Source organism: Lolium rigidum, chromosome 2, assembly GCF_022539505.1.
Source record: "Lolium rigidum isolate FL_2022 chromosome 2, APGP_CSIRO_Lrig_0.1, whole genome shotgun sequence".
Taxonomy (NCBI): domain Eukaryota; kingdom Viridiplantae; phylum Streptophyta; class Magnoliopsida; order Poales; family Poaceae; genus Lolium; species Lolium rigidum.
The window spans coordinates 238,973,709-238,999,083 of record NC_061509.1 but is presented as its reverse complement, the minus strand read 5'-3'; the positions used below and the strand labels follow the sequence as shown (position 1 = coordinate 238,999,083).

The window sequence follows — 25,375 nt, the reverse complement described above, 5'->3', positions numbered from 1 at the left end:
TAGTCGCGGTGGCCCAACCGCGACCAAAGTAGCGCGACTAAAGGCCCCCCCTTTAGTCGCGGTTCCTCACGAACCGCGACTAAAGGCCCATCCACGTGGGCCGCAGGGCGGCGCCAGGGCGGAGGACCTTTCGTCGCGGTTCTTCGGCCAACCGCGACTAAAGGCCTCCGCGGGGTTTAGGGTTTAGCCCCCCCCTCCCCCTAAATCTGGTTTCTTTTTAATTTGTATTATTTTATTTCTTTTGGGTTTTAATTTTGAAGGAGTTTCACATATTCTACGGTACTCGTATACATACATGCATATGAATGTACAATTTCAAACAAATTTGAAATTAGAACCAAAAAGAATTCAAGAGTAATATACAATATATATTCAATATCGGATGACCATATACAATATATATTCAATATCGGATGACCATATACAATTTTGAACAAGTTAGTTACAAATTCCGGTGCGTATAAAGATCTACGTCATCGTAATAGTGTTCTCCTCTAGGATCGATGACTTCCCTCGCCAACCATCCAGCTAGTTCCTCTTGAAGTGGTCGGAAGCGAGCTTCGGACTAAGCGTCTTCCGGAGGTTATTCCTCGGGATGTTGTTCTCACACGTACGGTCCCGCTCATTGCGAGTATCTCCGGATCCTCTCACAAACATAGTATCCACATAGATTGGTCCCCGGTGGCTGAGTATCCCCAGACGTCGGCACTGCCATTTTAAAATGTAGCTCTTTTTTGAATTCACCGACCTTGGTATCTACGAACCGTCTCCAAACCCTACGAGGCAAAGAAAATTAAATAAACAAGAGAGTTATTAATTAGTTACTTGATATAAGGAAATGATGAACGAAATAGGCCGATCGATATAGAGCGCAAATGAATGAAAATAATTACTTTTGCATCATTTTTCTCATGTAGCCCCAAAGCGCCGGATCCATATTCAGAGAGTCGTGGACGAGAACTGAGGAGGTCTGAACTTTAATTACCATAAGAATCCGGTGGAACCTGCGGACACGATACATGCACAGTCATGCATAACTCATCGATTAGCCACATACCATGCATGGAGTAAACAAAAGAGAATGTGCTCAAGACAGAAACACTCACCCAAAATGGTAAGGAAATAGAATATCACTTTTCTCTTGCTGTTTTCTAATAAACCGCCACAGGTCTTCCTCCACGTCGGCGGGGTGGTATTCTAACACATATGAATTAACGATGTGTGGGTCAATGAACCCAACATCATGGATGTTCCTTATTCGCATTTCCCGCTTCTTCATTCTGCATAATATATAGCGTACACAACAAGATAGTTAGGACAATATATATATATATAGTGCGAGCAATGAACGAGATGGGGTAGAAATTAATAAATCACTTACGAACGTAGCAACTGATGATAGATTTATCGAGCTCACGCATGATTGAACAGTGGAACAATTCACTCGGAGGAATTTGTACCCGAGTAACGTTTGAAGTGATGCACATATTTAACTTCAGCATAGATATAGTCTTTGGCGTTTTCATGTTTTATGTAACCCTTGTACCAATTTAGCAGACCTTTCATTTGTCGAGGTAGATCCTCTTCCTGCGCAGGCTCGATGAGAGGGCCATTCTTCACATATGAAAATACTACGTCCTTCATTGGCGCCTCATCAAGGCCTAACACTGCACGAAGAGTGATACCTAAGTCGGTCGCTTGTTTTCTGGCACTTTCTACAGTCAATCCATGTCTTGCCGCAGCTGCTATGATATCGGGGGCATCCGGACCGGCGGCTTGCACTATGAGCGGGGCGATCGATTGTTTACTTTGTTCCCCGAGCTGGGCAACTTCTTTCCCCCTTTCTAATTTTGACTCGGCCTCGTCCTTCAAGGCTTTCTTCTCCGCCAACTCTTTCTGGTCTTCAACGCGAGTGCTTGCCTACGAAGTTCACGTAAATAGTCGTCGGGCAGATTCTTCGCGGCTTGGGACGGTGTGTTCAAAAATGACTTAGCCCACTGCTTTTCCTTGTCAGAATATGCTGGCTTGGGCTCGCCCTCTATTTTCTTCTTGACGTTCGCCTTCCATTTCTCTAAATCAGCAGCCGCGCCCGCCTCGACTTCCTCGGCACTACTTTCCCAAGGCCTCGTGGGGAGAGGCTTCGGTGATACCTCCGGTACCTTTGTTTTCTTAGGTACGTAAGGGTCCGGGTTAATAACCCGGGACTGCTTCACGCTTCTTCGCCGGAGGTGGATTGGGGGCGGTACCGGTGTCCGATCACCCGCCGGACGAGGACCGGGGGGCGGCGGCGTCGGGCGGCGTGAATGAGGTGTATTAGGTGAAGCACCACCGCCACCGTCACCGCCACCGCCACCGTCACCGCCACCGCCACCGCCACCGTCACCGCCACCGCCACCACCACCACCGTACGGGGGTGGACTTGTTGGCGCCTGCTCGGAAACTTGATAAATTTCTTCCGCCATAGAATGAGCCGGCGCTTGACATCTCCAAGTCTTTTCACCCCTTCAGGTGTAGCAATGTCAATGTCCGGGTCCTCAAACCCTTGGACTATCTCCTCCACCGTCACACGAGCATAGCCATCTTGAATGGGGTTGTTGTGGTGGAGTGCTCCAGTGGTAAAGCACTCTGCCGATGGCTACCTTCATGGACATGTTCCCGATAGGATAATACGAGATGACATGCTTTCATCTCCTTTATATCGTCCACGGGGTAGCGAGGAGGCTCCGGTGCGATAACTTCGACCACCAGCTGAGGCTCCGGTGCGGTAATTTCGATCGTCGGTGCACCGGCCGGTGAGGCCTCCGTGGAAGCCACGCCGCTTCTTCTCCGCTGCTGGCTTCCGAGATCCATTGGATGATCTTCATGCTGCGCCCGAGCTGCATCTCTTTCGACGACTAGTACACTCACGGTTTTCTTCATCACATCCATTTCCGTTACCAACTTCGCCACAACATACGCATCCCGATCCATCTTTCTCTTACGGCTTCACGTAACCGTACGGGTCATCTTTGCGGGAACCCTAGTTTCCACGAAATGTCCCCGGGCATGCCTCGTACACGTCCTCCGTGTTCGGGATTCCCGAGGGCTTTTGTCGGGCGTCGTTCTCTCTGTTGAACCTGATCCTCCCCTCTTGAGCATCCCTCATTGCCTCAATAAGGTTTTGGGTGGGTGTAATTATTTTGCCACTGGTAAACACACTCCCCTGTCTCCGGGTTCAGCGATCCCCCATGCCCGTACCACCAGCTTTTGGCCCTTGGGTCCCATCCCTCCGTACTCGGACGGATTCCTCGCGCCCTCGGCTCGTTCTCCATCTTCTCCCACTTAGGCTGCCAAAAGCGATACCCTCCTGGCCCCATTTTATGATTGTACTCCTTCTTGGCCGCATTTTCCTTATTTTTTTCGATAGTTCAAGGAAGCTGCTCCGATTTCTTTTGCTTCACAAATTCTGGCCAATCATGTTGCGGTTTCTCATATTGTCCTTTGAAATCCGGAGTCTTGCCCTGGTTGACAAAGTCATGGGCTAGATTTTGCTTGTATTTCCGGAATGCGTTGGCCATCCTAGAAAGAAGCGAACTGTTTGACTAGCTTGCGCCTCTTCTTGTTTTCCGCAATCTTGTTACCCTCCTCATCGTATTTGCGGTATTCCGGAGGTAGAACGAAATGTTCCATAAGCTTGTTGAAGCAATCTTTTTTCTCTCTGTTCGACAAAAGTGAAACCAACACGTGCCTTCTTTGGCTCATTCCACTCTGGCGGGTGATCGAGACGTTGTCTCTAACAACGGCTCCGCATTGGCTGACAAACTTGGTGGCGTTCTTGCTGGGCTCCAGCGGCCTGCCGGTTTCTTCGTCGACAACATCGATGGTGCATGTTTCTCCTGGTTTCATCGTCTTGGTTGCGCCACGCTTTGACGACGACGTACTCGATTTTTTCGACGATCCGGCCGAGGGCTAAAATAAGAAAGAGAGTCGCGCGCGTTAGTACACACACATTAATTTATTCAAATCAGTTAGTTGTATCACCAGACGCTCAATATGTATATATATATACCTCGGCGCCGGAGGTGGTTGCTACTTCCAACTGAAGATCGTCGTTTATCGACGTTTCTTCGGCATCATCTTGCTGACGGCGCCCTTCATCTTCACCCTCAAGGTTCAGATAAGAAGAGATATCATCTTCTTCTTCTCCGGTCGGCACATATATAACATCGCCTTTTATGATGCCGAAGATATGTTCTTCGACGTCCGGATCATAGTTGTCCGAGAATCGGGTCACCTCTATCGTCCGCCATATGTCAGTCCTGAAAACATGTAGTCAAAACAAATTAATTAAGTGAACAAGGGCGGTGGCGGTGGCGAAAGGGCGGTGGCAAAAGGAGAGGGCGAGGAAGGGGTGCGCGCGGAGTCGGAGTCGAGACACAACACATGCATATATGCGGGGTCGCGGTGGCGAAAGGGGGGCGGCGGAAGGTGGGCGCGCGGTGGCGGTGGCGAAAGGGGGGCGGCGGTGGCGGTGGCGCCGCCCCCTCGCCGCGAACAAAAAAAAACCCGCATATACGGAGGGGGCGGCGAGGGGGGCGGCGGCATTTTAGTTCAATTTTAGTTCTTTTTTTAGTACCCATTATTTTAGTTCAATTTTTATTAATTCAAAGTTATAGTTGCATTTTTAATAGTTTTTAATTAAAAAAACTTATAGTTACACAAAGTATAAAACTAAAAAAACTAAAAAAAAGAAAAAAAAAAGCGAGCCGGCCGGGCCGGGCTCGTCGCGCGCGCGCGCGCGCTCATCCGGTCCTCTCTCATCGCGCGCAGAGCGCCGCGCCGCCGGCGGCGAGCGGAGCGCCGCCGGGGCGAACAGAGCGCGCGCGCGGCGGCGGCGGCGGCCCGGCCCTGGTGCGCGCGCCTCTCTGCTCTCTCCTCCTCCATCGATCTGCGGCGCCTCTCTCTGCTCTCTCCTCCTCAGCTCCATCGATCTGCGGCGGCGGCGGCGGCCCGGCTCTGGTACGGCGGTGCGAAACGGAGGTCCGGGCGGCGGCGACGTACCGGCGGTACACACGCGGAGGGCGGCGGGGACGTCTGCGGCGACGGCGAGGCCCGGCGGTGACGGCGAGGAGCGGTAACGGCGAGCGCGGTGCGGCGATGGCGATCGGCGAGACGGAGATCGAGGCGAAGACGAAGTGTGCGAACCGCCGCCCGCGCCGCGCAGATATATAGCCCCCCCTTTAGTCGCGGTTGGGGAGGCGAACCGCGACTAAAGGGTACCCTTTAGTCGCGGTTGGCCAGCCCAACCGCGACTGAAGGTCCTTTTCGCGGATTTTTCGTTCCCGCGCGCAGAGACCTTTAGTCGCGGTTGGCCAGCCCAACCGCGACTAAAGGTCTTTTTTCAAATTACTTTTCTTTTTCAAAATCATAAAAATACAAAAAATATATCAAAAAATTCAGAAAAATAAAACTAATTCAATTCAAATTCTTAAAAATACAAATAATATATCAAAAAAATCAGAAAAATAAAACTAATTCAATTCAAATTCTTAAAAATACAAGTACTATATCAAAAAAATCAGAAAAACAAAACTAATTCAATTCAAATTCTTAAAAATACAAGTACTATATCAAAAAATTCGAGAAAAATAAAACTAATTCATTTAAAAATCTTAAAAATACAAATAATATATCAAAAAATTCAGAAAAATAAAACTAATTCATTTAAAAATCTTAAAAATACAAGTAATATTTAAAAAAAATCAGAAAAATAAAATCTTCCCACCAGTTCTTCCCGCCTTTCTTCCTGCCTCTTTCTTCCCGCCTCTTTCTTCCCGCCACTTTCTTCCCGCCTCTTTCTTCCCGCCACTTTCTTCCCGCCTCTTTCTTCCCGCCACTTTCTTCCCGCCACTTTCTTCCCGCCTCCTGTCTTCCCGCTCCCATTTTTCCCGCCATTTCTCACTACATATAATGTAGCCCGGCTTAGCTCGACATGCTACAATCTCTCATCACTCTCTCATGGCTTCCACCGCACCCACTCTAACCTACCAGCGAGGTGGAGGAGCTTTGCGCCTCGAACTACCCTTGCCCACCGGGCTACCGCGTCCCTGCCGGTCCGGAGCCTAAGCGCCGGCGGCGTGCCGGTCCCTCCCGTCCCTCGGGTGCCGCGCGCCGGGCGGCCATCACGAACCACTACTACCTCGACCTCACGCCGGAGCAGCGGATGAATCCCCGCTGGCATCTCGATAACCAGCATACTTGGGACGCCTTCTTCATCAATCGGCGTGAGAGGGCGCTCGCCAGGTATGAGGAGGACGGTCTGCCTCACGGAAACTTCCACGAGGCCGGCCGTCGGCTATGGTGGTACGGCCGGACTCTGCGGAGCGTCATGGACTACATCACGGCCGGCGATATCCCCCGCCTGCGCTACCCTCGGTTCGAGCCACGAGCGCCGCCCGACGACGGCGACGACGGCAGCGACGACGACGCCGGCAACTTAGAAGGCGACGACTACCGGTACAACGGCGGCGGCTATGAAGACTACGAGTATGCATATTATACGCCTAGGCAGGAGTATGACTAAATCACTCCAAATTTCATGTATGCGGGAGTATGACTTAGTCACTCCAAATTTCCTATATGCGGGAGTATGACTTAGTCACTCCAAATTTCATGTATGCGGGAGTATGACTTAGTCACTCCAAATTTCATGTATCATCGGTGCTATCTCGAGTCAATTGAATCATTCGAAAATGGACACCAAACACATCACGGGTAATATAATTCACATGATTCATTCAACAAAGTTTGGTACAATAATAAATTATTACACATCATTTCTTCCCTTGTGTCCCCGCTTGCTTACGATTGTGCCGTATCCATGGAGCATCCTCATCATTTAACTTAATGCTTGGGTCGGTGTTCACTTTGAAGGGCGGAATTTCAGCAAACATATTATAATCTTCTCGACATGTCTGTCTTGTCCTCCACTCCCACGATGTTTCTTTTCCCTGAAAGAACAATGTGGCGCTTTGGATCATCGCATGATGTACTGATCGTTTTCTTATCTTTCCGTTTCCTCGGTTTGCTACTCATGTCCTTCACATAGAAAACCTGAGCGACATCTTTCGCTAGGACGAATGGTTCGTCAAGGTAACCAAGATTGTTGAAATCCACCATTGTCATTCCGTATTGCTGGTCCACCTTTACCCCACCTCCTGTTAGCTTGAACCATTTGCACCGGAACAAAGGGACCCTAAAGGAGGGTCCATAGTCAAGTTCCCATATCTCCTCTATGTAACCATAATATGTGACCTTTTGCCCATTCTCGGTTGCTTGCATCAAAGCGGACACCACTGTTTTGGTTGGTGCTCTTTTTATCTTGGGCGATCGTGTAAAATGTATTCCCATTTATCTCGTACCCTTGGAAAGTCGTTATAGTCGAAGATGGTGTCTTGGCCAACATGTACAGCTGATCTACAACCTTATTGTCACTCATTAAATGTTTTCTCAACCAACTGCCGAAAGTCTCCATGTGGGCCTTCCTAATCCAGGATTCGGGCTTCCCGGGGTTGTCCGAGCGTAAAATATTCTTGTGTTTCTCAAAGTACGGAGCAACCAAGCTGGAATTGGTCGAACCGTGTGGTGTGCTTCGATCGGAGAATGGCCGTCCATACATATCATTGATTTCCTTCCGATCGTGCCTTTTCCACTTAGTCTCCCCTCGTGCCGCGATTGAGGAAGACCAATCGGCTTAAGGTCGGGAACAAAGTCAACACAAAACTCAATTACCTCCTCATTTCCATAGCCCTTGGCGATGCTTCCTTACGGCCTAGCACGGTTACGAACATATTTCTTTAATACTCCCATGAACCTCTCGAAGGGGAACATATTGTGTAGAAATACGGGACCGAGAATGGAAATCTCATCGACTAGGTGAACCAGGAGGTGCGTCATAATATTGAAGAAGGATGGCGGGAACACCAACTCGAAACCGACAAGACATTGGATCACATCGTTACGTAACCGTGGTAGAACTTCTGGATTGATTACCTTCGAGAGATTGCATTGAGGAATGCACATAGCTTCACAATGGCTACTCGAACATTTTCCGGCAGGAGCCCCCTCAAAGCAATCGGAAGCAATTGCGTCATAATCACGTGGCAGTCGTGAGACTTCAGGTTTTGGAACTTTTTCTCCGCCATGTTTATTATTCCCTTTATATTGGACGAGAATCCTGACGGGACCTTCATACTGCTCGGGCATTCAAAAAAGATGACCTTCTCTTCTTTGGTCAGAGCGTAGCTGGCACGACCTTGAAACCGTTCCGGATGCAGGTCATCAGGGTCTTTCAAACTTTGTTGGTCCTGCCGTGCTTCCTTTGTATCATTTGACTTCCCATACACGCCCAAGAAGCTTAGGATGTTCACGCAAATATTCTTCGTAACGTGCATCACGTCGATTGCGAGAGCGGACTTCTAGGACTTTCCAATATTCTAGCTCCCAGAATATAGATTTCTTCTTCCACATGGCTACGTGCCCGTCAGCTCCCTTCGGAACCGATTGTCCGCCAGGACCCTTTCCAAAGATGACTTTCAAACCCTTGACCATATCAAATACCTCAGCACCGAGTGTGTTCCGCAGGCTTCGGCCGGTGATCTGCCTTGCCGTTGTAATGCTTGCCTTTCTTTCTTACTCGGATGACCTTTCGGAAGAAATCGACGATGCCCAAGGTACACGTTCTTCTTACAATTTGGCAAATGTACACTTTCGGTCTCATGTAAGCAGTGCGTGCATGCATTGTATCCCTTATTTGACAGTCCCGAAAGGTTACTAAGAGCAGGCCAATCGTTGATGGTTACGAAAAGCAACGCTCGTAGGTCAAATTCCTCTTCTTTGTGCTCATCCCACACACGGACACCAGGTCTGCCCCACAGCTGTAAAAGCTCATCAACTAATGGCCTTAGGTACACATCGATGTCGTTGCCGGGTTGCTTCGGACCTTGGATGAGCACCGGCATCATAATGAACTTCCGCTTCATGCACAACCAAGGAGGAAGGTTGTAGATGCATAGAGTCACGGGCCAGGTGCTATGGCTGGAGCTCGCTCGCCAAAAGGATTCATGCCATCCGTACTTAGACCAAATCTTATGTTCCTTGCGTCAGCTGCAAAATCTTTGAACTCTCTGTCGATCTTTCTCCATTGCGTTCCATCTGCGGGGTGTCTCAACTCCCCGTCCGACTTACGGTCCTCTTTGTGCCATCGCAACAACTTGGCATGCTCTTTGTTCCTGAACAGACGTTTCAACCGTGGTATTATAGGAGCATACCACATCACCTTGGCGGGAACCCTCTTCCTGGGTTTCTGGCCCTCAACATCGTCACCGGGGTCATCGCCTCTGATCTTATAACGCAATGCAGTGCATACCGGGCATTCATTCAAATTCTCGTATTCACCGCGGTAGAGGATGCGGTCGTTGATGCATGCATGTATCTTCGAACCTCTAAACCTAGAGGGCAGACAACCTTCTTTGCTTCGTACGTAGTGGCGGGCAGCTCGTTATTCTTTGGAAACATATTCTTCAACATTTTCAGCAAGTTTTCAAATGCCGAGTCAGCTACACCTGCCCGTGCCTTCCATCTCAGCAAATCCGGTGTGCAGCCCAGCTTTTTCAGACCATCATCGCATCCGGGTACAGCGCCTTCCTGTGATCCTCTAACATGCGATCCAAATTCTCCCTCTCTTTTTCAGTTTCGCGAGCGTCTCCGTGCATCAGCAATGGTCCGACCAAGATCATCAACGGGATCATCACGTGCCTCTTCTTCACCTTCCCCTTCACCTTCAGCATCCTTCATGAAAGTATCACCGAAATGAGAAAGATAGCTTTCATCATTGAAATCATCCCCTTCTTCATCTTCTTCCATTATAACCCCTCTTTCTCCATGCTTGGTCCAACAATTATAGCTTGGCATGAAACCGTGCCGAAGCAGGTGCATGTGAACATCTCTTGAGGAAGAGTAACCCTTCGATTCTTACACTTAACACATGGACAGATAACAAAACCCCCCTGCTTGTTCGCATTAGCCACTACGAGGAAATCTTTCAAACCCGTACTGAACTCGCCGGAGAGTCGGTTACCGTACATCCATTGCCGATTCATCTGCATTATTATAATATAAAATATATAATTAACCATCATGCATTTGTTAAACTAACTAGCTACAAACAATATAAATTAAACAATTAATGAACTACACACACATGCATATTTTATCAATGACACATATCAAAGGTTCAAGTTGCTAACCGCGATCGAGGAGGAAAAAATAAATGAGAAAGCTCAAGTGTGACTCCAACACTTCATATCATGTTTGTTTCATGCTCTTGGGGCATTTCATCAAACACCTTATGTGCATAAGAGGAACCAAAAGCAAACCTAACACTCACTTGTGAAGAGAATGGCTCCAAATGGCTAAGTGTTGGCTGCTGGATGGGTATATATAGGGGAGGGGCTTTAGTCCCGGTTGGCCTGGCCAACCGCGACTAAAGGCCTTCGGGCACCTTTAGTCGCGGTTGCGCTGGCCAACCGCGACTAAATCCCCCCACGTGCACCAGCTGGCCACCGTGCGCCCTGGGCCCAGGCCTTTGGTCGCGGTTCGCCACACGAACCGCGACTAAAGACCCCATTAGTCGCGGTTCCTTTACCTTCGCGACTTATGGGGCTTCCCGGAAGCCTGTTTTTCCACCAGTGTGCTCGTCAGCTCAGAGATTCAGCAGCACCTCAACCAGGCAAGCAGAATGAGAGAACATGAATCCAGGCGGGCGGCGCGGCCAGCTATTAATTGGCGACTCTCGCTGAGGATCAGTGATTAACTTAGGTGCGTTTGTTCGTGCAGATCAGCAGGGAGATGAACGTGGACGACGAGCCAGCAGCAGCTTACAGCCAGCACTGCAGCTCCGTGGTGGACGACTTCGACTTCCTCACAAATTCATACCACGCCACCGGTGGCGGCAGCTTCCCCTCCTCGTCCTCCACTTCCTCCTCGTTCCGCTCTGCCTCGCTCTCTTGCAGCCAGGAGATCAGCTCGACAGCTGCACCGGCGACCGGACTCCAGTTTCCTGAGGTCTCTTCCTTAGTGGCACTGGCACCCGGAGTAGTGATTCCATACGACGACCAGTACGTTGCCAACCTCCACGAGACACCTGCGGCAATGGCGCCCGGTGGGATGTCAACGAGCGTGAGCGCGTTCAGGAGCTACGAGCTGCACCTCGCCCCCCTGCGGAGGCTGACGAAGCCGGCATGTGGGCAGAGGATGTTCAAAAGGGCTATGTCAGTCCTTGCAAAGATGCACACGGGGATGAGGTACAACCACCAGCAGCAACAGCAGCAGGCGTCGGCGGCCGAGCCGTCGGGAGACAAGCTGCTGCACATGATATCCGAACGCAAGCGCCGGGAGAAGCTGAACGACAGCTTCCACGCCCTCAAGGCGGTCCTCCCTCCTGGCTCCAAGGTATATCTAGATTCTGTATATACATATGTATGCATATATGCATGTAGAATTTTTCAAAGCTATAGTACCGATGCTTAATTTGTTGCCTCGATTCTCTCCCAGAAATTAGACAAGACATCGATGCTGATCATTGCGAGGGAGTACGTGAACTCTCTCAAGTCCAAGGTCCGCGAGCTGGAGGACAAGAACCAGGCGCTCCAGTCACAGCTGGCCCGGCGTGCCACCGGTTCCGAGGAAGAAGAAGCCGGCGCCGGCGAAAAGGTCGAGATCCAGATAACAAGATCCGCGGTGACAGAGCACGATCAGACCGGGGAGGTGTGCACGGTGCATATATCGACAACGCCGGCGCGCAGCAGCACAACAGACGTGGTGCTCAGGACCCTGCAGTGCCTGAAAGAGCAGATTGGGGAAGACGTCAGCCTGGTGTGCATGAGCACCGACGACAGGCCTCATCGAGCAAACCTGACATTGCACCTCAAGGTAGTACTGTACATTTGTTTCTTACCTTAAAATATACACTGACCTATTTTTTGCCGGTTTAGAATTAATTTAATTTTTACTCTGACGATGTTCTCTAATTTTAGTTGCAAGTTGCAACGCATATTTAATTAGCAATAATCGCGAAACAATCCGACATTTTTCTTTTAGTTTTAACTCATCTCGTAGCTGGCTTATTTCACTCCCGTCGCTAGCAACTTACTTTTTTTAAACATAAGGCTTGACGAGCCCAACTTTGAATTAACAAAGCCATCAACCGGCTAGGAGTACAAGGTGACACGAAACAAAGAAAAGGAAGAAAGAGAAAAAACTAGGCATACCAGCTAGAGATACAAACCCAGGTGGTGAAGAGCTAAAGCCTAAAACAAAGGAACAAGCAGACCAGCAGCTTACTTTCTCAGTTCGGGAATACTATACTATGAAGTTAGAGAGTTTTCTTAATTGTTAGAAATTGCAATCTCTCTTACTATTTATTGTCATATCTTCATCAATGTGTGCTTATATCTTCATGGACGTGAAACTATTGATGCATGCAATAGTTATTGAGAAACAAATATGAATTTTCGTAGTATTAACGAATTGGCTCTCTAGGCTATGATCTCTAACCGAGGGAGTAATTCTTAATTGCAATCCACGTTGAAATTCACTTGTGGCAAGAAATACCCAATCAATCTAACAGTTCAATGCAGTTGCAGTAAATTATACTCCATGACTAGCATGACTATTGTGCACTTTATTAGCATGACTAGCATGACGAAGTACAATTGCAGTAAATTTTCGTAGTACTAACTTATAACTAGCATGACTATTGTGCACTTTATTAGTCACACCCTAATTATTAACCCCTGATTTCGTCGCAGTTGGCCTCGGGGGTCAGGTGGGAGGAGGAGGCAGTCAGGAAATCCGTGGAGAAGGCCCTCATGATTGGCAGAGACGGTGATTCGACGATGGCCACATGCCGATCTGGGCCACAGTGAGTGATGGACCTACTTGTCCAGAGCCAGGAATGAAGTATAAGGGAGGCAATCTTAGTATGAGGGGGACAAAACTAGCTAAAATCACATAAATAAGGAGCTGCCATGGCTTCTATTCAAAGGAAAATCATAAGCATAGGGGGCTGCGTCGCCCCCTCGTCCCCCCTTGTCTCCGTCCATGTACTTGTCCATGCTAGCAATCAGCTCGTTCTCATCGTGCTAGTTCAACCACGCCTAAGGGCATGTACAATGGTGATATCTTAACAGTGCCACGTAGGATAAACGCTGAGGTGGAGGAAAGAGAAAGATAAAAAAGACTTTGCCTTCTCTTAGCTAAGAGATGATCTCTTAGCACAATCTCTCTCACCACAAATTTAGGATATCTCATTACAAAAGATAAGACTAAAAAACAACCAATTGTACATCATGTTTTATTGTTATATCTAGATTACGTGGCAGATTTAAGATAAAACAGTCTTATCAACCATTGTACATGCCCTAAGGATACATCATACATGGAATATTCTTCCATGCACGAGACGTCCGGTGCATGCATGCACCGTTGATTGTCTTGGATGTTGTTTTGAAATTTAGATACGCGTGAAGCTTTCGTGCACGCGATAAAATATGTTTGCATCCAAGGATACAATCGCTGCTCCATCAGTACCACTCTCACATCGTCTATTAATACACTTATTTTACTTTCAATCTCCAATTTGAAATAGCCTTATATGCCATAATAAATATCAGATTAACAATCCACCTGAATGTGTATATTTTTTCAGAAATTTCTTTTAAACAAGTCCAAAATATATTTACTTCCAAAAAAAGTGAAATCTGGATTCCTTGTGATAGATCGTGAAACATAATGAAACTTAATAAAAAAAGGGCATTAAAGTAGATATAAAAATTATAAACTTCCGTTATATAACATACTTATCGAACTTGTCTAATACAAGTTTGAAGTATGGTGGAGTACATGCACGATAAACCCCTAAAAAAATTAGATACAAAATATGAGTTGAATGAGATGCCTAAAGATTCAAGTCTGAATGACTCCTAATCCATCTAGGATTCGCACTTGCCGCGATGCCAATGGACACAACGGTGTTGGCATGCCCCTCCCCTCCCGCCCCCCATCTTCACCTTAGTCATGCTATTAGCCCTTATCAAGGATCCCTCCTCGTGGAGATGGAAGGACCTTTATTCCCTTCTTCTTAAGCATCGTCTGGATCACATCAACACTAGATTTTTCCATGTTCATCCAAAGATTTGTGAGATCTAGTTGATTGCGTTCAATGGGGTCGTTGTGGATTATCACAAGGTAAAATCCTGGTTTTGAGGTTAAGTTTACATGTCATCATGTCAAGATCCGATTTCTTTGTGTTGCCTCCAAGTGCAGACTTGAGAATGCAAGTCAATTTACTATCATGATAAGAGATGTGTCATCTGATGACGTTGGGACTCCAAGTGTAGGGTGTTGTGTGAGCCGAGTATTTTCTCGGCAAGGGTGACTCGAGGCTTATATCAAACTCTCGGGGAATGGAGTAAAGAGTTATCTATTCCTCTTTTCTTCTAGCAATCCTGTAAAATAAAATAAAGCCTTGTGTCCCCAACTCCACTGTGTGATTTTCAAGCACAAGGTTTCGTGTAAATAAATGTAAAATAAAGTAGTAACTAGAGTAACAGAAAAATCAATTCAGCTCCTGGGTGCGTATGATCTCTTTACCATAAAAACATATTTCCAAGTGTTAAAAAATTTTAACAAAAAAATTTACATGTACATCTCATAATATATGTGTGTTCGTCAAGTTTTACGAAAAAATGATATTTTTATAGTCTACATGAAAAAGAGAAAAATTATCTTGTGACAGGTCTTTATTTTAGCACCGAATTTTGTCCTTTTTCGATGCCACGCGACAAGTCAATTTTTCATGAAACAATTTTGTGAGCGCGTAGCACATGAAGATGTACGTGCGAAATTTTTGTACTACACGTGGGTATCAATTTTTTTGACATTTGAAAATGTGTCTAACATGCATTTTAAAATAAAGGGAGCATACGCTCCCATGTGCCAAAACATCAAAGAGTAAAGTAAACTAAACAAGTATAAATGTTTATTTGTTTTGGGGTTTTAAGTGCAAATAAGATAAATACATATTTTTGTATTCTCGAATTAAAATAGTGCTGCAAATAAAAAGTAAGATAAATGCAATTAAAAGGTGTTTCTTATGATTAAAATTGGAGTGGGTTCATGGGATAAGTTAGACCAAGAAGGCAATGGCAAGTCTTGCCAAGGGAAATACCCATTTATGCATGCGTGTACATGCACCCTATATTGAAAGTTCCAAAAAATGTTATTTCAAAGTTTCAGAATTTTTTTTAAAAAATGCACATATGTAGATATTATGTTGATACTAGTTTGTGCAGATTTTGGGATAAAAAATGATCATATGTGACCTACACAAAAATGTGAAACTACAATTCCCTGTTTATGTGAATAGTACCTCACCAACCATCACTAGTAGAAAATCTCTCATGCGTACCGGTTCCAGAGGGGCATTCGTACCGGTTTTGCAACCGGTACAAATTATTCGGCACTAAAGCCCCCCCCCCTTTCGTACCGGTTGCTTACGAACCGGTATAAAAGGGGCCTCCACGTGGGCCACCAGGAGAGCTCAGGGCTAAGGATCTTTGGTACCGGTTGGTAATACGAACCGGTACCAAAGGTTCCCCCGCGGCAGGGAATTTGCCCGAATCTCGCCGCGGCGAGAATTGAAGTTTTAGGGTTTTTGGAGGGGTTTAGGGATATCGGTTTGTTTCATATCGCGTCGATGCACCAGAAACGCGTTTGGGTTTATTGAAGTACATGAAGATCAATATGATGCATAGCAAGTTGGTGCATATAATATAACACACATGTAATTGCATAAGATCGCAAATTAAGAAGCACTATGCATGAAGATCGATCTTCATGCATAGTAGTGGTACTCTCCGAGCCGTACTCTATATATTACATGTAGCATAGTGGTACTCTTCGAGTCAACTATATATGTAACATGTACATCTTCATTCATAGTGGAACTCTGCGAATGGTGGTATGACGTCCTGAAGGAAGAATCCTGCCAATTCCTCGGCTATTGCTATGAAGCGGTCATCGATTGAGAGCTTGTTCCGCTTTGTTGCCAACTATAAAAGAATAAGATACAAATGAGTACATGAGATATGTGTGTGTGTATATATATATTCAAACCACAATGAAACAACTATTACTGAAACTCGGCACAACTTATGATAAGAAAACAAATTTGTGAATATTGTTTTCGTACCTCTTTATTTCTTGCATTATTAATTCTCTCGCTGACAATTCTGTGGATGTACTCGCAAACGTAGAATCCACGAGAGATCAGTCCCTTGTGGTTGTTGCGGGCATTTCTTTACAAGAATATAAGTCAATCAAACAATAGTCAAGTATGATAATTAAAGTTGTGTGGACCTAGGTAGTACTACTTACTTTCGCCTTCCATCGCAGCCTCTGTGGCCATTCATGGGACGTATCTTCCTTGATGAAAGTTGCCCATACGCTGCCCGACAAAAGAAAATGCATAAAAGAGTTATCAATTAGTTCATAGCAGGAAATTAACGAAACAAACCGATAACAATTAAAATTACCTTTTGAGCATTAAATAACAAGACAAGTATAGTTCCGGTTCTTTGCTTAGTGAGTCAAAGACTTCAACTTCTCCAGTTTGCATATTGATGACGAGAAGAATAAAGTGAAACCTACGCACGTTTAAATATGTAGTGTCATATATATAAGGCATTAGTTAAAATTTTGACATACGGTGAGCAAAATATAATGTGTTATAAGACAAGTAAGACTCACTCGGAAGTTGTAAGGCCAAATTATTAGGTTTTTGTCACGTTGTCGCTTCAAAAACCTTAGCAAAGTCTCCGGTGTATCCTTGTTATAGACGGGATCTTCTATGGTTTTAACATGCATTGTGTGCGGATCAATGAACCCAATGTTCGTGATTTCATCCCTTTTGCATTCGAGTATCTTCGATCCGCATAATATAGCGCACAAAGGATTATAATCTGCAGACAATGAACGAGCTGAGCTAAAGACTTCTCAAATTAAATAAATCACTTACGGACAATAGGAACCGATGATAGATTTGTCGAGGGCCCGGAGATTGTATAACTGGAAAAGCTCGTTGAAGTCAACGTTCACACAGTATTCTCTGGAAGTAGTGCTCTTCCCTAACTCGCACCATGATAGTCTCGATCCCTTCCTTTGAGGCATTAAGGTACCACGAATGCAAGCTACGCATACGTGTTGGTAGCTTCCTGAGATTCTCGACCAAATCTTTCCCTTGAACAAATTGATATGCTTGTTCAGCCAAGGCGTAATCGGTTGTGTCTTGTCGAGAACTTTGAACGGCCTTCCCGTCAAACACCTTGAGAGGCTCGACCGATTGAACGGGTTGTTGTCCGAGCTGGTAGACTTGGTGTATCCCTTTTATCTCCCCGATACCCGATTTAACGGGTTTTGTCGCCTCGATCATCTTGTCATACGACCTTTCAATAGAACGCCTATAGTCGGATGGCGGCGATGGTACAGGGTCATATAGATTCTCAACGGTACGCACAACTTTCTCCCGATCTAGTGTCTTCTCGAAAGGTATCTCTCGGCACTTTCGGTGCAAAAAATTTCTTCACCTCGGCCCGAACGGCCTCCGCGTTTTCCTCTGGAGTTTTTTCCCAAGGTAACTTCTCAGTAGGCGGAAGTTTTTTCTCCTTTCTAGCTTTCTTCCTAGGCGGCGTACCGTTCCGCTTAACGGACGCTGTCTTACGCGGAGGATCTCGAGATGGTGGACTCACGCTGGGGTCCCTCTCAGGTAGGTGTGGACTTGGCTGCTCACCAGGACTGCCACCGGGAGGAGTCGATGGCATTTGCTGCTCATGTGTAGGAGTCGGTGGCCTTTGCAAAAGGACGACGTACTTCTTCGGCCATAGGGCGAAACCGTGCTTGACATCGGCCGGTGTCCTCTCATCTTCACCTCTAGGAATATCAAGCTCCACTTTTTCAAAACCCGAAACAACTTCATCCACCCCGACACGAACACAACCAGGTGGAATGGGCATATGATGGTGCATTGCTCCATCTTCACTTGGGTACACATAGCCGACCGCCACCTTAACGGACGCGGTCCTGATTAACATATGTAGCTCGCAATCTGTCTTCTCCGTGACATAATCCACGGGGTAGCTTCCTCCACATCCGTCAAGATGCGAGGAACCGACACTGCTTCTTCGCTGAGATGGGGCAGCATCGGCTTGTAGATCCTGTAGAAACAGCGGCTGATCAGGTGCCCTCTGATTTCTCTCAAGAGCCTCCACCCTAGATAACAACTCCGTTACAATGTCGGCGTCCTTCTTCTTCTTTCGCGAACGGCTTCTATAAGTGTCAGCGCTGTCCGGCCACGCTTCCTTCATGGTGAGACCTGGGCGAGCTCGTACCCGTCCAACATGTTCAGGGTTCCCCGGAGCGAGTGTCAGCTCGTCATTCTCTCGATCGGGAATGTACTCTCCCTTTCGACCTTGTCAATTGCATCTACAAGCTTCGGTACAATTGCCTCAATTTTTTCCTTCCATTTTCCCTTCGCAACGATCAACCCCTGTCTTTGGGTCCAACCCTGCCCCATGAGCGAACAACCATAACTTGGACCGTTCGGGCCAGTCCCATGTCTGTGGAGTGATTCCATGATCCATCAGTTTATTCTCAAACGCTGTCCACTTCGGAATGGCACTCTTGTAGCCACCTGACCCCAAATGATGCGGAAGTTTCTTCTTTGCAGCATTTTCGGTATTTTTCTTCGATCGGGACACAAAAGTAGACGATTGCTTATACTCCTTAAATGCGGCCCAGTGATCTTTTATCTTCACTAGATTTTCGGTATTATCATCGAATACTGGATCTTCATTCTTATATTTGTCCCATAAATTTTTCTTGAAGGTCTGGAATTGTATGGCCATCTTCTTCCATGTCCATTCCTTGACTTTATTCTTCTGGCCTTCCGTCATGTCTTCCGGTAGGCTGAACTTTGTCATGAGCGTGTCCCAAAGAAATTTTTTCATCGCGTCGTTGACATAACTAGCACCACTCTCCGGGTTCTTCGGCTTATGCCACTCTTGAATGCTGATCGGTACATGGTCCCTAACAATAACTCCGGATTGACTTGTAAATTTGCGGCAAAATTCCTTGGGCTCCACTGGTTCACCATTATCCTTGAATGCCGTGAGGGCTAACCTGCCCTCGCACTTTAGCACCCGCGTCGGGCCTCCTTTTGATCTAACAGACTTGCTCGATGATCCAGAAGGCTAAAAGAAAAAATTATTCGTTAATAAGTGCAATACAAATAAATGAATGCATCTAGGGATGAACATATAGACTAATTGATACATAGATATACACCTCGCCGGAGTTTGTGATGGACACTTCGTTGTCTCTTCTAACTTGTTCAGACTCAAGTCCCTCGCCAAAATCATTCAGAAAGTCTTGGTAATCGTTGTCTTCTCCATCGTCGGGTTCCGGACCACGGGCACTCTCATAGATCAATTGCTGCACCGCTTCTTCCCCCTCCTCATCTCGGACGAAGGTGCCGTCCTCCATACCTCAATGTCACTACAAAATTAAGAAAGCAATTGTATTTCATTCATCATGTAATGATCATATAACAGATTGCTAGATGGATAACAATTGAAATGAAGAAAGCAAAAACCCTAACCCTAATACTTGGTGCTCCTATTTCTTGACCCTAACTCTATGTCGCGGCGGCACCACCACGGACTCGGCGCCGCTATGGACCCTAACCCTAACACTCGGCGCTATTCTCTTCTCGCTCTTCTCTCTTTTTCTCGACCCTAACCCTAACACTTGGAGCTCCTCCTCTCGCGAGCTCACAGACGGCGACAACAACGGAGAAAAAAAGAGAGAACGACCTAGTAAATCAGTATTCCCCTCCCTCTGTCTCTCACGCTGACGACGTGCGCGCCCCTGCACGAGAATGGCAGCAAAGACCCCGCTCGGCCCTACACGGCGACGCCGAAGAGCATGCTGGTATGTCGACACGTAGCTACGGGCACCAAACTACGCCTCCTCGCGATGCGGTGGCGCTCGCGGCCGCGACCACTACAACCCCGGTGAGACATCCGGCGGTTGGGCGACGCGCCTAGCCCGAAAACCGTCCGCGGCGGCGGCAGCGATTAACGCCCATCGAAGCCCTCAACGGCGGCGGCGCTTCACCAGCCCGGCGCTGCTCCACGCAGCGGACGACCCTACGGCCCCAGCGTGGCGGCCGGCGCGCTCACGACTCACGGCGTCGCCCGTTCTCGCAGCCACCCGAAGTGGCCGCGCCCGTGCCCGCGGCCTCCCGGTGAGACTCCGGCGACGGGGTAGCCTCCCAGCGTGGAGCACACGGCTGCTGCTGCTGCTGCTGGCCGGCGCCTACCCTCCGCACGGCAGCGCGGCATTTCGTCGAACACGCCGCGGGCGTGCGTGAGGGGAGGCCGGCAGCGAGCTCACCGCGGCGGTCGCGCGCGCGCGGGCTCCTCCCGGCGAAGCGCGCGGCGGCTAGGGAGGCGAGGTGAGGGAGGCGAGGTGAGGGAGGCGAGGCGAGGGAGGGAGAGGGAGGTCCTCACCTCGGTTGCCGGCGCGGGGAGAGGGTGGAGCGGCGGGCGTCGACGCGGCGACGACGGCGACCCGGCCTGCTGCTGCGCCCGACGGTTGCGGGCTACGGCGACGGCGTCGGCGCGTGGAGCTTCGGGCGATGGCGACGGCGGCGGCGCGTGGAGCTGCGGGCTACGGCGACGGCGGCGGCGCGTGGAGCTGCGGGCTACGGCGGCAGTGTGTGCTGTGTTTTTGGCCAAGTTTGGCCACGCCTAAGTGTTATACAGAGGAGTACCCTTTGGTACCGGTTGGTAGCACCAACCGGTACGAAAGACCTTTCGTACCGGTTGGTGGTACCAACCGGTACCAAAGGTTTTTTTTTGTTTTTCTTTTGCTGTTTCTTTTGTCTTCCCATACACGCCCAAGAAGTTTAGCAGGTTCACGCAAAGATTTTTCGTCACGTGCATCACGTCGATTGCAGAGTGAACCTCTAAGAATTTCCAGTAGGGTAGCTCCCAAAATATCGACTTCTTCTTCCACATGGGTACGTGTCCAGTCAACATCATGCGGAACAGATTGTCCGCCGGGACCCTTTCCAAAGATCACTTTTAAATCCTTGACCATATCATATATAACTTCCCCATTAGGGCGGGTAGGCTTCGTTCGGTTATCTGCCTCACCTCCGAAATGCTTTCCTCTCTTTCTTACGTGATGTTGTTTTGGAAGAAATCGACGATGCCCCGGTACACATTCTTGTTTCCCAAATAATTACTATCGGTCTCACCTAAACGGTGTGTGCATGCATTGTATCCCTTGTTTGACTGCCCTGAAATGTTACCAAGAGCAGGCCAATCATTGATGGTTACAAATAACAACGCTCGTAGGTTAAATTCCTTTTGTTCGTGCTCATCCCACACAGGTACACCTTCGTCATACCACAACTCTAAAAGTTCTTCAACCAATGGCCTCAGGTACACATCAATGTCGTTGCCGGGTTGCTTCGGGCCCTGGATGAGCACTGGCATCATAATGAACTTCCGCTTCATGCACAACCAAGGAGGAAGGTTATAGATACATAGAGTCACCGGCCAGGTGCTATGACTTGGAGCTCTGCTCCCCGAAAGGATTAAAGCCATCCGTACTTAGACCAAATCTTAAGTTCCTTGCGTCATCTGAAAATGACTTGAACTCTCTGTCGATTTTTCTCCACCTGCGACCCGTCGGCGGGGTGTCTCAAGCATCACATCTTTCTTACGGTCCTCTTTGTGCCATCGCAACAACTTGGCATGCTCTTTGTTCCGGAACAAACGTTTCAACCGTGGTATTATAGGAGCATACCACATCACCTTCGCAGGAACCCTCTTCCCGGGGGTGGACTCACCCTCAACATCGCCAGGGTCATCTCGCCTGATCTTATACCTCAATGCACTACATACCGGGCATGCATTCAAATTCTCGTACTCCCCGCGGTAGAGGATGCAGTCATTGATGCATGCATGTATCTTCTGCATGTCTAATCCTAGAGGGCAGACAACCTTCTTTGCTTCGTACGTGCTAGAGGGCAACACGTTCTCCCCTGGAAGCATCTTCTTTATTATTTTCAGCAACTTTTCAAATCCCTTGTCAGAAGTACCATTCTCTGCCTTCCATCGCAGCAATTCCAGCGTGGTACCCAGCTTTTTCCGACCATTTTCGCAATTTGGGTACAACAGTTTGTTGTGATCCTCTAACATTTTCTCCAACTTCAACCTCTCCTTTTCATTTCCGCAGTTCATCTTCGCATCAAGAATGGCCCGACCCAAATCGTCATCCGGGTCATCAAAAATCGGCTCATCGAAAATGAGCTCTTCTTCAGCTTCGTCTTCCCCCATTCTACTACCACCATCTTCAGTGAATAAGGGATAGTTGACACTATCCTCTTCTTCTTCGTTGTCTTCCAATATAACCCCTCTTTCTCCGTGCTTGGTCCAACAATTATAGCTGGGCATGAAACCATTCTCCAGCAGGTGGACGTGAAGGGTCTTCGAGGTAGAGTAATCCTTCATATTCTTACAGGAACTACATGGACAATACATGAAACCATTCGACCGCCTGTTTGCCTCAGCCACGTTGAGAAAATAATGCATGCCGAGTAATGAACTCGGGATGGACCCGGTCACCGTACATCCATTGTCGACTCATCTGCATTTTATATGTATATCAAAAATCATTAAGTACACAACATCATGGATATATGAGTGACCAACTTAATTAATATTCAAGTTCATCACATAAAACTAAGTTTTTTTTTATAAAAGAAGTGGCTCACCGAGGTTGTACGGTGCCGGCTAGGGGACGACGCTAGCGATCGACGGCGGTGAGGACGGGGATGATACTAATTAAAACATACAAAATATACCATAATTTCAGCTCAAATTGATTATAAAAAAGTAAAATCCCTAAGTTAGGCATTTCATCAAACACCTTGCTAGCACTAGAAAAATAGTACGAGTTAAACTACCAAAGAAATGAGCTAAATTAGGAACGCCGGAAGAAAGGATGATATTGCTAACCCTTGGATAGATGGAGGTCGTTAATCTTGTTAAAATGGTGGAGAAAAATAAAAATTATTGGAGTGTGAGAGGTGGAGAAAAATTTAGAGTGTGAGGAAGAAGAGAAAAATGAGAGCCACAGCAGGGGGCTCGGGCGATCTGGGCGATTTGATATGGCTGGGTACCCTTTGGTACCGGTTCGTGTTACGAACCGGTACCAAAGGTCCAGCCCGGGCCCCACCACGCGTCTGAATTTTGGCCGAAGACCTTTCGTACCGGTTCCTAACACGAACCGGTAGGAAAGCCCCTCCCAAACCGGTACCAAAGCTCCTCGCCCACCTGAGCCCTCAAACCGGTACAAATGGCCCCATTGGTACCGGTTCGTAAGGGAACCGGTACCAATGGCTTAGATGGATGAGATGTTTTCTACTAGTGCATTATAGTGTCATTTGAACTTTTTGTGATTTTCGTATAGGCCATATACAATCGTATTTTTTCGTGCATACTTGCACAAGTAAGCATCAACATAATATGTACATGAAAAAAATTATTTCAATTTTTTTGATACTTTTAAGTAGATATTTCCAATTTTTAAAAAACCGGATACACATGCACCCCTGTTCACATCCTTCCCCTCCGTCTTGCCAAGGCTTCCTTTGTTTCAACACATCCGTGTAGGTTACATACGGCTCTTCAATCATGTCACTCGTAGCAGGGTCACGTCAAGCGATTACAAGAAGCACGACAGGTGCAACCTCTTTTGTGCGCTATCTTTTCAGGTTTTCCTACTCACTCTGTTTGGACTAGATATATTCAATTAGAATGTGTACGAAAAAACTGTAACCTTTTTTGCTAAAAAGTTGTCCGTCTCACCGGTCAACTTCCTTTTACTACGGAGTGCAAAAAACTGTCAACGCATCACATGAATCTCCTCTTATCACTGGCTGCCATCTTTCCTTGTACCGTCACTGGCAACACTAGACGAAAGATCAGAACGGTTGCTTGACAAGTCGGTTGCCTGCGCCAAACGAATCACACCCTCTGCTCCAATTTACAAGATACTCCATATTTGAAATATTTTAGTACTCCATTCGTGCTAATTTTAGTAGTATGAACTATATGCAGGTTTAAATTAGTGAACAAATACACTAAAACGTGTATATATGTATACACGATTTACAAAAAGCGAGAACTTCTTATAATTGGGAATGAAGGGTGTAGAGAGGACACATGAATATCTTGTGATAGAAAAGATAAATAACTTGTGTACCTTAACCATCTTACAACTTGTGCTGGATTGTTTCTCAAAAAAAAAAAAAAATTGTGCTGGATTGCACCATTCTTTTGTTTTCCCAAACAGTACGTGCCAAACGCAAACATAACCATTAGCAGGATGAAATTACAAAACGAAACCACAGTTGATTACATTGACAATATAGCGTGCTTGAATAGTCTACTATTCAAAGGACAAGTCAGACCAAGCATCGAACTCCGGCGACCCGAGGTCCGCCAGCCCGTCAAACAAGCCCGGCGTCGGATGCATCAGTGGCTGCACCACTGCCGGGACGTCGCGGCTGCCGTTGCCGGCGGTAGCTGCCGCGTCTGAACTCCGGCCCTGCAGCAGAGCCCCGGCGCCGCACCCGTGCGCGGCGGCCAGCAGGGAGTGGCTGGCGGCGGTGGCGTGGGCTCGACGCGGCTGCGGCCGGAAGATGGCGGCCGGCGGGAAGCCGGTGAGCTCCTGAACCTTGGCGCGGAAGTTGGACACGTCGGTGGCCACCACGGTGGTGGACGACCGGCGCGACGCCGAGGTCGAGTGCCTCCTCCTGGGGCGCCGCGGCGGCAGCTGCTGCGCGTCCGGTGGGCCGACCTGGCCGGCGGCTTGCATGTGCACCGGCGCCCAGGTCGTCGTCGCCGTGTTGCATGGCTGGTACTTGGCGCTAAAGGCCAGGGCTCGCTCCGCCTCGCCCGTGCGGTCCCGGTCGCTGCGGCAGGAGTACATCGGCGAGAGGCGTCTAAGATGGCCACGCCACGCCACGCACGATGGAGGTAGCCTGCGTACGGCTCCGAAGGAGGGCGGTCAGTTTGACGTGTATTTATAGCTATCTTGGCAGGAAGTTGAATGAAGACTCAACAGTGCAAGGGCAGTACGAATAATTCTAGTTCGGCGGAGCAGTGCTGCTGAAGCTGAAACCTGAAGAATCCGGTCTATT

At 47.7% G+C, this 25,375-nt stretch overlaps 2 protein-coding genes across 2 annotated transcripts in view; one reads left to right on the top strand and one right to left on the bottom strand.

Moving 5' to 3' along the window:
• LOC124690696 (putative transcription factor bHLH041) overlaps positions 1-12,965 on the top strand; it is a 30,693-nt gene extending 17,728 nt beyond the window's left edge. Inside the window, exons 2-5 of the mRNA XM_047224051.1 lie at positions 10,729-10,768; positions 10,876-11,490; positions 11,593-11,970; positions 12,849-12,965. Coding sequence (XP_047080007.1) covers positions 10,729-10,768; positions 10,876-11,490; positions 11,593-11,970; positions 12,849-12,965 — 1,150 coding nt within the window. The remainder of the gene's footprint in view (positions 1-10,728; positions 10,769-10,875; positions 11,491-11,592; positions 11,971-12,848) is intronic.
• Positions 12,966-24,621: 11,656 nt separating this feature from the next.
• LOC124690695 lies at positions 24,622-25,164 on the bottom strand. Its single transcript, XM_047224050.1, has one exon. The coding sequence runs from the start codon at positions 25,162-25,164 to the stop codon at positions 24,622-24,624; it is 543 nt and encodes a 180-aa protein (XP_047080006.1).
• Positions 25,165-25,375: the final 211 nt, after the last annotated feature.